The sequence below is a fragment of the Atheta coriaria genome, unplaced genomic scaffold, assembly GCF_025399875.1.
Source record: "Atheta coriaria isolate IRGN ID8LTWV9N9 unplaced genomic scaffold, Caltech_Dcor_3.1 hic_scaffold_6_pilon, whole genome shotgun sequence".
Lineage (NCBI taxonomy): Eukaryota > Metazoa > Arthropoda > Insecta > Coleoptera > Staphylinidae > Dalotia > Dalotia coriaria.
The window spans coordinates 13187555-13200143 of NW_027045448.1; the positions used below are offsets into that span (position 1 = coordinate 13187555).

Consider the following 12589-nt stretch of genomic DNA (forward strand, 5'->3'; position numbering starts at 1 on the left):
CTTGGCATTGACCTTGGGACATGTTTTGCATTATTCTTCACCGAATAATGAGCGATTCAATAAATCAAAATTGATTTTATTATCGCTTGGATGTTGTTACCATGGTTGGAATTTATTTATATCAAAATTATTAATTTTTGACAGATATGGATGATGGTTTAGAATATTCTCTTTTGCCACAAGGTGTAAGTGATTCAGAATCATTTTCTGAAGACGAATGTAATCATAAAACAGCAATAAAACTTAATATTTGCGAAGAAAGTGGTGTTTTGCTAAAACGCCATGAATCTAAGTCAAAATATGGGAAATCTACAAGGTTTTTAATAATGTCAGCCATTGTGGCAAATCTAACTGAAATGAAGATACATTTTGGAAGCTTATCAAAGCAAAGAAAATGCGCATTTTTTGCTTCCATTATGTTTTGTTTAGGAAGTGTTTGGATATTTTTATCAGGAATTGCATGTTCGGAAAATATTGTTTGCCCAAGGATACTATAGTAATATAGGCAACACATTATACAGTACACAATTGTTTAAAACGAATTCAATCGAATATTACCTTCGTTAATACTCGTTTAAATTTAAATTAGTTAACTATAAAGTTTAACTAACAAAACTTTCAACAAATTTAAATGTTTTAAGAAGATGTTTGATGTTTGAAGTTTGTAAATAACCTGTTGGTCTTGAATGATGTCATCGCGTGACCCAAACACATCCCACGATCACCCGTATCAAGTACGGAAAGCTCCAGTCGCAAAATCGATACCTTCAAGTGGTTGAACACCACAGTTCTCCCGAAAACAAAAATGCGCCAGCAGTACAATGTCGGCGAATAACTCCCAAGGCATCTACACTCAACTGCCGCAGTCGTTGAGCGACTCTGATTCCGAGCACGAAATCAACGATCTAAAAGAAGTCCAGCCGGGCCAAAGACTGCATCGAACGCACACAAATGGCCAACCCAATCACCACCACCATCTGCAGTTCAATCTACCCCAACATGTGGTCCATCGCGTTGATAAAAAGTGGCCAAAGGGCTTCCGGACGATGTCGCCAGCCCGCCGCCTGGCATTCATCGCATCCATCTTGGTCTGCATACTTGTGATTGTAATTTTTCTTTGGGTTTTACCATGCTCAGCTCATGGTACTTGCCCCACACGAATTGGTTCCTGGAAGGTAGAACACGAAGGAATTGAGTTACGTGGTCGTATAAACGTAATAAATGGCAGGTATAAAAAGAGTGTCAATCTTGCATTACTCGCAAAGAAAAGTCTCAACAGTAACTACGATGGAAGCAGCACAAGTGGTGCAATTGCTTTAAAATCAGCCACAGGACAAATCAGTTGGTTTCTGCCACAAGTACGAACACCAAGTGAAATGGTATGTGATTTAATTGATGTCAACGAGGACAGTGTTGATGATTGTCTGCTTTTGAGTGAAATGGGATTGCAAGCACTTGATGCACTCAGTGGCGTTGTCATCTGGCATGGCCACAACACAAAAATGATCATTTCCAATATGGACTTTCCAATTCTACTGCCTGATTTGAATAAAGACAATCTCAATGAGTTGTTATCAGTCACAGACTCACACAATGCGCAACACAACAAATTAATCATCATTTGTGGAAGAACTGGAAGTCTTTTAACTTCTTTTACACTGCATATGTGTGATGATATCAATGATTACAAATACGATGACAAATTGGTGTTGTTCAATTGTTTTAATGCGTCACACAATAATTATTACAAGATACACGTCGGGGATTTGCAGAAGAAGATTGTAAATCAAACATTTCCAGTACAAGCAACAAAGATTCAGTATGAACCACAGCATGAGACCGAATATATTCTTAGTGGGCACAAATTGGAAGTGCAAAATGTTGGAAAATGCCCTGATTGTCATACAAATATTGGTTTGGTTCATCTAGCGAAAGATAATAAACGTCTTTTGGGCTGGTCTAGACCTAGGGCTTATGCAATGCGCCCAATTCCATATTCTTTCAAAAACACGCGTAAAAATGCGATGTACTTAAAAGGACATCTAAATGGGTTTGTAATGAAGTTGTGGCAATGGACAGAAGCACCTTCAGTTAGTCTAAATGGTTCTACGATTAAAAGAAATGCTCTGCTTGAGAAAGTTCTGCTGATTTCGTTCTCCGATACAGATTTTCAAGTGATTAATGTCAGTATGGTTAGTATTACACAGTTGTGTTTCCCGACTGGGCTGGATTGTCAGCCGGCGCTGATGCAGAGGAATGATTCTTTGCTTTTAACTGATTTGGATATGGATGGCGCGCAGGAATTGATCAACTATAGTAGTAGTTATAAGTGTGGTGAAGAGGATGCAACATGCCATCTTGTTTCGCGCATGGAAGTCGTCCAGCTTGAGACTGAGATGGCGAAACTTTACGCGAAGTAAATGCATCTTTGACTTTGAAATATTTTTCACTTTTAGCCTCCAAGCTTATATACCAAAGATTATACTTAAGTAAAAATTAAGATTGACTATTTATATTCTCTTATATTCGATGTTTTTTGTGTAAGTGTTGATTAATATTTAATAAACTCTTAAAATTTCATTTGGTTTTTTGAAAGTTTTAATTTTTTACTTCTGGTTCTTATTCTGGTAACTTTCTAGGGACTTTTATTCTCTCTTCAACTAGAATATCATTGCTAAACTTTATAAAAACGTAAATATTTAACAAAAACTGTAAATAAACACATTATTTCAATATTATAACATGTTTAATTGTTATAAGCTCGTTAAATTTGGTATTTTATACTCTGTTTGTTTAAATTTAGTTTCTTTTTGTTACGTTGCCTACCCTCAAGGTCACAACACGCTGTCAAAAAATAGTCAACAACTTGTGATCGTCAGTTGTTTCTCATAGTCGTGTTTAGTTTTTAGCAATAATAAACATTCCAACATAAAATAAACGCTGCATTTCCATCGCAACTCATAAAAAATGGATAAGTTAACATTAATCTCTGGAACACTCTTCATGGCAGCTGATATATTCGCCATCGTGAGTCTCGCAATGCCCGACTGGATCATCACAGATGTGGGAGGTAATAAATCACCAAATAGTTTACGTTAGATTAGTTTATAATAACGATACACATAAATAAATACACACACATATGGATCAACTCGATTGCGTATTCTGCGACCGTGTCGCCAACATTTTAAAATTACTGTTGGGTTTGATATTCGCTGGCAATTCAGCATCAAACACACCATTTACATCTTTCAAGTCACAATAATCATAATCTTCATCGTCATCATCGTTATAATCAGGCGTTTCATCATCTGGGATGAGAATAGGGGTCGCACCATCGTGTAGGTTGGTTTTGCTCAACGATCTCGTATAAACTTCGCGTGAAACTTGTCTGGTAAAAGAGAATCTTCGAGATTTTTGTCGTGTTAATGGCGGACGCGTGACTGCTTCCGGTGTAACCGCTTGAGTTTCCATTAATTCTTGCGCCATGGACTTTATTAACATCCAGGCATCATCCATGTTCTTTTTAGAGGCGTGTTCAGCAACCACACAGAATCGAATCGCATATTTTCCGCTCACCATCGAAGGAATCATATGCATTTTACCCGAAGCATTAATAAACGCCAATAATCTTCGGTTTAAACCATCACTGCCGATGATCCGGAAACAGACAAGTCCTAATTTCACATCGTTGAGGACTTCATAGTCATCATCCTTAGCTACTAACTCAGCGAAGTATTTCGCTAGCATTATATGATTACGAATGTAATTCCTCAAGCCACGAATGCCATACTTCCGGATAACGAACCATAACTTCAAGGATCTGAAGCGTCGACTTAGAGGAATGCCCCAATGGCGATAATCAATCGCCTCGTCAGAATTCGCATGTTGTAAATACAAAGGATCCACAATCAGTGCTCCTGTGAGTCTCATTCTATCTTTCACCCATAAACAAGAGCAATCAAAGTTCACCAGCAGCCATTTATTAGGATTAGTGTTGAATGAATCAGCATATTCAATCCCATCCATAAGTTGCCTTAATTCAGGGCAAATAAATGCATTTCCGGCGTAAGCGCCATCTACATGCAGCCAAACACTCTTCTTACTCTTACAAATCGGTCCAATTTCCCTCAGTTTATCAAAAGAACAACACGCTGTGGATCCTAGCGTTGTTGATACAAAGAAAGGAAACAATCCTTTCGCTTCGTCTTCTTCCATGGCGGCGCGTAGAGTCTCTCCATTGAGGTTTGAATCTTTATCCACGTCAAGGATGCGTAGTTTTACCAAAAGAATCATGGCGGCTTTCTCTACGCATGAGTGCGATTCTTTTGAACAGTAGGCAACCAGTCGTGGCAGGTAAACAGATTCTTCTTCATCGGCGATTTTTAGATAGTTTATTGCTTGATTACGTGCGGCTAACATGCAAACTAAGACGCATTCACTTGCGGATGATTGAATTACTCCTCCACCACGAGATAAAGGTGAGGATGAGATGAATTCTGAGGGGAGATTGATTGCTTTACCGAACCAATCGGTTACGATTGTTTCTAGTTCTGTGCAAGCCGGACTTGCAGCCTGAAATTAAATTTTAAAAAAATATTATTGAAATTGTTTTTAAAATAGTTTTAGTAAAATTTACCCATGAAAATCCGATGCATCCAATCGCATCACTCAACATATCCCCCAAAATGGATGGATATGAATTCCCCGATGGGAAATACGCATGGAAACGCGGATGTTGCCAGTGGGTAACACCAGGCATAATTTTCTCCTCCACGTCTTTCATAATCGCATCCCAATCTTCAGATTCTTCAGGAGCATCCGATGGTAATAACTTCCGCAGATACCCTGGTTCAACACTTGGTGTAACTCTTCTTTCGGAGATATTCGTCATGTAGTCACAGATGTAATCAATCATCTCCTTCCCACGAATTCTAAACTCTTCGGTGTTCATTTTGTTGTTTTTATTTCAACAATTTACGCGTGTATTGTTTGAAATTCGTTGCACTTTTGAGCGATTAACACCGTTTAACACTTAATCACCAGTGTGGGCCTGTCGATGCGTCGGTATTTAATATATTAGCATCGTTTGTGCCCCACTCAACTCGGACGAACGTCGGTTGCTAAGTCTTACGTTTCACGGCTTGCAAAAAAAAATGTCTAAGCTAATGAACCGATTTGCGTCGGGTGTTATTATGGTGTATGGTTTCTGTTCCACCAGCTACATAATGAGATTATGTAGTGTAAGTGTTTGGTTATTAGGGGATGTTAACACTTGTTTTTGCAGCTTAGCGAACGTGTCGCTACTTGTCAACTTAATTGTTAGTGTTAAACATCTGTGTTTAACTTTGTTGCTTCATAATAACTAATTGTTTGTGTCAATATTTAAAAAGTAAAAAGATCTTTGACCTAATTTATTCATATCGCCGCCATTTTGTTTAAAATTCGTTTTGTGGTTATTGTGATTTCCTTGTTTGAGGTTTTCCCCTGTTCCTGTTCATTTCCATTGTGTTGTGACATCATACATTCATGACGTTGTGAACTTTTTTCGTTTTGTGGTCACACGCGATTGCGTTTCACACACATTTGCGCCACGCATTTTACACTATTTGCTTTGACTCATTGCTCATCCCAACACGTAAACATTCAACTTGATCTTTCAAATTTCAAGTGTAGAATAAACAGTATGTAATGCTGGAACTCGTTAAGTATTTAAACTTTTCGATATTTTTTGTGTTAAATTCACGGAAATATCTAACGCTCTTGGTTGAAACCAAGGAAAAAAATAACATGTGCTATGAAAACACACATAAAACTTAACACAACAAACATTTTGCGTTTAGTTTACTTCAACTTCAACCAGTCAACCACCAAAATGCGCAAATTATACTTTAAAACGTAATAAAACTGACTGTGTAGTAGATTTTGTACATTTGGGGATTGTATACATCGATTAAGATCAGTCTTTCAAGATGACGTCAACATAAAGTCCGGAATCCGGTTGAATACACAAACTTTCTTCATTGTTCAACAATGTAACTTATGCATCATCACCGTGAGAGGTGTAAATTGAAGTTATATGATTAATGATCTCCACAGGATGATTACAGTATTGGTATTTTTATGATTTTATAATTGGAAACTTTTGCTTACAGGCGACACGCGTCTGGGGCTGATGTGGAGTTGTATGACACTCTATAACCGTCCGCAAGTATGTTTCACCCCGGATCTTCAACCGGAATGGTTATTGGCATTAGTATGCATCTTTGTCGGTTGTATCTGCATCACAACCACTATTATCCTGCTGGCATCTTCACATTGGGATAGAAATGTTGTTCCGTATGCACGATGGGTTGGATTTACAGCTAGTAAGTTATTTTTTACAAAAAATAAAAATAAAAAATAAAAATTAATTTTTTGCTATTATTTCAGTGGTCCTGTTTTGTTTGGCCGCTGTAATCTTCCCAATGGGTTTCCACGTTGATGAAATCGGTGGGCAGCCTTATCAGCTCCCAAACAGTCATCAGGTTGGCATTTCCTACATTCTCTTCGTGCTGGCGCTGTGGATTACGGTTATTTCTGAACTGTTTGCGGGCAAAGTATGTCTACCACATTTTTAACTTTTAATGATGGACGACGATGACGACGAGTGGTTTTGAACTCGAATAGGATTTAGGTAAATTCGTTTTGATACACTTTTTAAACTTAAATCATCTTCTGTGATAAGGGTGGCATTTATCCCTCCTCAGCGTATTAAATATATCTAGTATCAATCATGACATAACACATGACTAGGGGAATCAATGTTGTGTTTTGTAAATATTAGCTAAAATGTGGAATATTGAAATTAAATGTTAACTTAATGTACAAAATAGGTGAATTGTTGAAAGAGGTCATTATTTGCGCAATATTCTTTATATTTTCAATAATTATTAATTAACAGGTTTCTTTTTCTTTGTTTTTTTATGATTTTTTTTCTTCTTTAATCTCTGCGTTTGAATATTTATATTATACATGCGTTTTTATACTCCGCTATTTTTTATACACTTATATTTTTATTTTAAGCTTAAGCTTAGATTCTATTTTATCATCTACTTAGTAAATTCGGTAATCTTTTTGTGATTTTCTCTTTTCATATTTTTTTTGGTTGCAACTCGTGCATTTACTCATTTTTTTCGTTACTTTTCTATAAGTGTTGATATAATTATTGAAAACGAATAAACATAATGTCTATATATACACTTCGAATTGTTTAATAACTCGTCCTAACTAGAATGTAGTCTTTTTGTTTGTTTTTTTCTTCAATATTTCACAGAAATGTGTTATGTTTAACGTGTTTTAGTTTTAATTTAGTTTTATACTGTGTGGGTTATTAATAAGAAATAATGATTATACGATTGTAAGATTGTGAAGCAGCACACGCTCAAAAGTACTGATACAATCTAGGCCCGCTGAGTGAAAGTTTATCGTTACCGATATTCGAGATGTTGGCGACATTGCGCACAACACTGGCGTAAGTCGTGGAACCCGTGGAGTCTTTGTAGCGATTGAAGACATCATCAGCCGTCTCGCCATTGTGGAGACTCAACTGCGCAAACTCGGCGTTGATCTGTTGCTGCCATTGGCGCGGTACACCCATTTCCGGTGAGCCTACATTCCCACCAGCAACAGAACCACTTGCACTACTCATGCCGGAACAACCTGAACCACCTGCAGAGTCTAATTTATGGTGTTTACCTTCGGAATCACCACTTTGACGGAGGTACAACGGTTGTGAAATCTGCGATATTTGAGAAACTTGATGTGGTGGCGGTTTCCAGTACTGCATCGCTGTCAAACCCGGATTTGTTTGAGGTAAGTTCTGAATTCCTTGCAAATTCTGAACAGTTTGCATTTGTTGTATGTTTTGGTAATTCGGTAAACCTACAGCACCATTAGTAGCACCCATAGGAGTAGAATTACTTCTTATTGGTAACTGTGGATGCCCCGGATTCATAAATTGCTGTTGTTGTTGAACTATCGGTGGAAAAGGCATGTGTTGTATTTGTGGTTGCATATGTTGTATACTAGGCTCGGCGGTTTCCTTCCTATTCGCGGTCATGATTAACATCTCGAATTGTTTCGCGGCATCGGGTCCCTTATTAGTCAACAAAGTATAATACCACCGTTGTTGATTCCCGATTGGTTGAAGCAACATCTCCGCCAGTGACATATTCGTCGGCAGTAGATTAATATAATCCGTAAGTGTTGATAAAGATGTCGTCGGCATAGGTTTGACTTGTTGTGGTGGTGGGGGTACATTCACACTTGGAGGCAACTCCGGAAAATGCACATTGTTACGAAATTGTATACCAATATCCTCTGGTTTGTTGGGATTTCCTACGCGGGGATTTCCCACAGGTTGAATGTTTAGATTTCTCGGGGATTGTGATTGGCCCATGAAATACTGCACAGGAATATTAGGCATGTTCATCATAGCTTGTGGTGGTAACAATGGCAACATCCCTGGATAAACCGGAAGCATATGTTGTTGTTGTGGTGTTTGATGATTCTGAGGTCTTGGTACACCTTGTGGAGGCATAACCATTACAGGACTCTGCATGAACTTCTGTAATGGCCGCATATATTCCTGTTGTTGCATGGCTCGCGGAATAAACTCAGGCGCAAGCGGGTTTAGGGTATAAGTCTTCTTCAATTCAACGCCATCTAGTTGATTTTTTAGTGACAACCAAGTTATACCAAATAAGGAATTGTTCTCTTCACAAATTTGTATGAATCTCTCCCAGACTTTGCTGCATCTTCCCGCTGAGCACAGAGAAATGGGATCACCGACAACAGCAACCAGACTCTGCGCTCTGGTAATCGCGGTATTCAACAGCTTGGAATTCGACAGGAAGCCAAAATCCGCATCCTCACCTTCACCACCTTTTGCAGCCTGACACGTCCGTCTTGTTCTTACAGTAGACAAAAAAATCGCGCGGAATTGTTTTCCTTGAACATTCAACACTCTTTCCACAGAAATACCATACAATCTCCTCTTTCGTAACTCAGATCTGATCCGTAAGACTTGATCTGAATAAGGTGTCATAATTCCAATACTTTGATCATCAAACTTCCCCCATGCAGAAGGCCATAACTTCTTCAACTCCTGCACGCGTTCCACAATCTCATAAACTTCGGAATTATTATAAAACGCTGTGGAGTTTAAATCTTGTATATCCTCCCCGCGACTAGTGAAAAAAGTCAACGGGTAGAATATTTCATGTCGGGGTTGTTTCCCGCTAGAGATCAGCTTCTGGTCGTAGAAAGACTCCGAAGTGAATTGAATAATCGCTTCATGAGCACGATAATTCTCCGAGAGGAGGATTTTACACGGAAAACCATTCGGATAATGGTCATAGAGTCTTTCCAACAGACTCACATGCAGATTGCGTTCTTTAGCAAACGAAGAGAATAATTCCGGGGATAATTGCATGTGATCTCCGGCTAAGACAATGCGTGTGTTGTCATTGGCCAAGGCTAACGGCATGATAGCTTCGCATTCCATGGCCTGGGCGGCTTCATCGAGGAAAATATGCGTGAAAAACCCACGTGGTAAGCCTATTGTTGAGAGGTACATCGAAATGGACAACGTCACCACAACAATTCGGTGTTTCATTATATCCTCTGCCGTTGGGATGAGAAAACGCTTCATACCTCCAGCGGAATTTATTAAACAATACTAAAACACTATAAAAATTAATAGATATTAATTTAGGTTATGTTAGGTTATGTTTACCTTTTGTACAGTTTGATGTACAGTCGCCACCCATCGTTTATGGTAATATATCCTCAAAGGCCGCGCACTTTCATGCCCACTTTCAACATACGGATGCAGATAATCTTTAATGTAAAGATCCGCAGCGCTGTTGCTCTGTGTACAAATTAACACGCGACTTTCGGGTTGTTTCACTAATTGTTTGATAGCCTGAGCCAAGGTAAACGTCTTCCCTGTACCAAATGGTCCAATAATCAACACAGGAGGTAAATTTACATAAAGCGGTGTTGTAATCGCAACCACAGCTTCTTTTTGCTTCAAATTCATGCGTGAATCCAACGAATCCGACCACTGCCTCGACGGGGTCCATGGAATATTCGGTTCGAGGAACACTTCAGGGAAGATCACCTTGTAATCCGGGATTTTATCAATCGCATAGTGCCATTCGCAATACGGTATGCGATTGAGTTGGAATTGCATCTGCGCGCGGAATTCCGTATCCGCTTTCAAGGCTAATTCACTAACAGTGACCGCAGACAATCGGAGGTAGATCATTGTTTTACCTTTGTCTTCAATCAACGCTTCGTAGACTTTACCATGCGCGTGATCTTCAGGTGATAATAAAACAGTCATGCAATTGTTTAAAATCAAACGTCCTGCTGATGTATCCTCGGATAATTCTTTACCAAGATGCATCAGAGCGAAGAGTTCGCCTGAACTGGAGTACTTCGCGGTACTACTGGCAGTGCTATTCGGTGAGAGGAGATAGCTATGGATGATTTTCAACTTCAAAGTGACATTGAATCGGGCGATGCATTCGTAACGCGCCATTTCTTCAATGTAAAGCAATTCGTGCATTCGCGCAGCGTAGGTGTTACGCGTGAGGCGTTTTTCTTTGATTGTCGACTGCGACAACATAAAAGTTTCCGGGTGTGGGGCGGGGTAAACAGCGGCGAGGTGTTTCGCCCAATCAGACTCGGTGTCTGCATAGGAGGGTACCAATGACGTGAGTGGTGATGTGAATTGGACTATTTCGGAATTATTCGAGTTCCAACTGGAAAAAATTAATAAAAAGTCAATATAAGTTTAAAAACAATTTTTAAGGGTTTTTCTTTACCGTTCGCTGGATGAGAGGAGAATTTCCTTGCGGATTTCGTTAATCTTGTCAATGTCAGTCACTGGGACGACATCAACGCATAAATGTTTAACTAGCATTGGTTCGATGCCGAAATCAAACACGATGGACTGTCGTAGAGTGCCATAGATATCCGCACTGAAAGAAATCTCTATCTGGGCGGAGTTTGAATGAACCACGCCTCCTTTGCATAGCCACTCCTGTTGATTGGCGACTTCCAGGTTCTTCGAGCCGATTTTTATTGATTTTATATGAAAATACGCCCGATGGGTGTCTTGTAACAACGCTACCGCCTTCAACCCTACACCTTCACCTGCTTTCATGGTAAAATCCATGTTTGTCGACGGTTTTTCTCCGAAAGTGTTGTGGATAGTTTATTATTACAGGAAACTTCAACATCATCCACGTTTTCTCTCATGATTAATTCGGGTGCGAGCGAAACGACTAATTTATCAACCAGTTCTTCAGTGTATGACTTTCCGTACAATTCTGAATCATAAGCGCGTTGTAATTTCATCCGGCGGTATTCGAAACGTTCACGCCATTCTTGTAATTCTTCCAGGCCATGTGCATCAATGCATTGCGAGCTGTAGCGACACACGCCCACTTCGAGAAAGGCGTCGCAGAGTTTGTATGATTCCGCATCGCATCCGCGAGGTGGCGGTCGCCAGCGCCAATCACGTCCCTCATCGGACATGATGACGCGTTGGTGCTCTTCTGTCTGGCAGTGTCCGCGTAATTCCATCTTACTTTTGAATGCTATGCTACAGTAAGAGCACATAACCACACTTCCGGCGTCCATCTTGCTCGCCCTGACAGCTGTCAGTTGAGCCTCCACTGTGTTTAGCTCCGCCTCCAGCCCCAGCCCATTGGCGGCCTGCGAGGCGTGCAAGCGTTTTAGGATTTTAGCTACCTCGTGCTGATTGGGACCATTCTTTGATGCCACCCATTCTTGTACTGCTAATTCCGCCTCTGAGGGAAACATTAATTGAGTGGTTTGTTTATAATATGACAGTTTTATGTTGTATTGTTTATAATTGTTACCTTGATACTTCCTTAGTGCAAACAATGCACAAATTCGCCTGTGTCTGATTGTAACCAACGCATTTTCATGCCGTTTTGCAGCTGCGCCAGCATTGATAGCCCGCTGGCAGTCTGCAATCACCGCCCCGTAGTGCTTCAGTTGGAAGAAGCACTCGGAGCGCGCCACCAGGTAACGAACGACATCATCCTTGCGGGTGCCGGCGGCGGCCAGCAGCTGGTTGAGGGTGTCGGCGGCGCGTGTCCACTCTCCGCGCGCCACCAAATCAAAAGCGAGTGCTTCCATGACATCCATTGCGATCGGCGATGAACGTCTTCATCGCCGACATCTTCGACCCCCTAGATGGGTGGCCGGCGCGCTCGTGCTTCTTCTGCAATTCGTTGAAACAATTGATATCAAAAATCTAAACTACAAACTAAACTAGCGCTACGCTTGGGAACTCTCTTCGGCTGCAATTTCGACGGCAATCAGCGGACTCGCACTGTCAACAATTTCGCGATCGCTAAAAGTAAGCCAGTGTAAACAGCGTAAACACCTAAACAGATAAACACCCGCAGGAATCCAGCAGGATTTGTTATGTTAAGACGGCAACGTTGCATTGTCATCCCAAAATGACAGCTCTAAAGCTCCACAACACATCTTCAACACTATAAGA

At 40.2% G+C, this 12589-nt stretch overlaps 4 protein-coding genes across 5 annotated transcripts; 2 read left to right on the forward strand and 2 right to left on the reverse strand.

Moving 5' to 3' along the window:
- Positions 1–652: 652 nt before the first annotated feature.
- Positions 653–2580, forward strand: LOC135793376 (uncharacterized). Its single transcript, XM_065304313.1, has one exon. The coding sequence runs from the start codon at positions 822–824 to the stop codon at positions 2418–2420; it is 1599 nt and encodes a 532-aa protein (XP_065160385.1). The 5' UTR covers positions 653–821; the 3' UTR covers positions 2421–2580.
- Positions 2581–2842: 262 nt separating this feature from the next.
- LOC135794970 (uncharacterized protein C16orf52 homolog A) lies at positions 2843–7239 on the forward strand. Of its 2 annotated transcripts, none has more exons than XM_065306506.1 (3): positions 2843–3070; positions 6156–6368; positions 6433–7239. In XM_065306506.1, the coding sequence occupies exons 1-3, from the start codon at positions 2968–2970 to the stop codon at positions 6618–6620; spliced, it is 504 nt and encodes a 167-aa protein (XP_065162578.1). In that variant the 5' UTR covers positions 2843–2967; the 3' UTR covers positions 6621–7239. The 2 variants fall into 2 exon arrangements, with proteins under 2 accessions (XP_065162578.1, XP_065162579.1); XM_065306507.1 differs by lacking the exon at positions 2843–3070 and adding an exon at positions 5845–6062.
- On the reverse strand, positions 3090–5607 carry LOC135794967 (tyrosine decarboxylase-like). The gene is made up of 2 exons (XM_065306503.1): positions 4640–5607; positions 3090–4575 (listed from the first exon to the last, which is right to left on the reverse strand). The coding sequence occupies exons 1-2, from the start codon at positions 4952–4954 to the stop codon at positions 3148–3150; spliced, it is 1743 nt and encodes a 580-aa protein (XP_065162575.1). The 5' UTR covers positions 4955–5607; the 3' UTR covers positions 3090–3147.
- On the reverse strand, positions 6897–12535 carry Helz (Helicase with zinc finger). The gene is given in 5 exon segments (XM_065306502.1): positions 6897–9721; positions 9779–10811; positions 10875–11218; positions 11221–11864; positions 11937–12535. Coding segments are annotated over 5 exon segments (4611 nt in total). The 5' UTR covers positions 12229–12535; the 3' UTR covers positions 6897–7423.
- Between the last annotated feature and the right edge of the window lie 54 nt (positions 12536–12589).

Excerpts from the sequence above, each read along its gene's own strand:
- LOC135793376 (XM_065304313.1), top strand. The coding sequence starts at position 822 with ATGTCGGCGAATAACTCCCAAGGCATCTACACTCAACTGCCGCAGTCG.
- LOC135794970 (XM_065306506.1), top strand. The coding sequence starts at position 2,968 with ATGGATAAGTTAACATTAATCTCTGGAACACTCTTCATGGCAGCTGAT. Across the intron at positions 3,071-6,155 it reads GATCATCACAGATGTGGGAG|GCGACACGCGTCTGGGGCTG; the intron begins GTAATAAATCAC and ends TTTTGCTTACAG. Across the intron at positions 6,369-6,432 it reads ATGGGTTGGATTTACAGCTA|TGGTCCTGTTTTGTTTGGCC; the intron begins GTAAGTTATTTT and ends CTATTATTTCAG.
- LOC135794967 (XM_065306503.1), bottom strand. The coding sequence starts at position 4,954 with ATGAACACCGAAGAGTTTAGAATTCGTGGGAAGGAGATGATTGATTAC. Across the intron at positions 4,576-4,639 it reads GATGCATCGGATTTTCATGG|GCTGCAAGTCCGGCTTGCAC; the intron begins GTAAATTTTACT and ends ATTTAATTTCAG.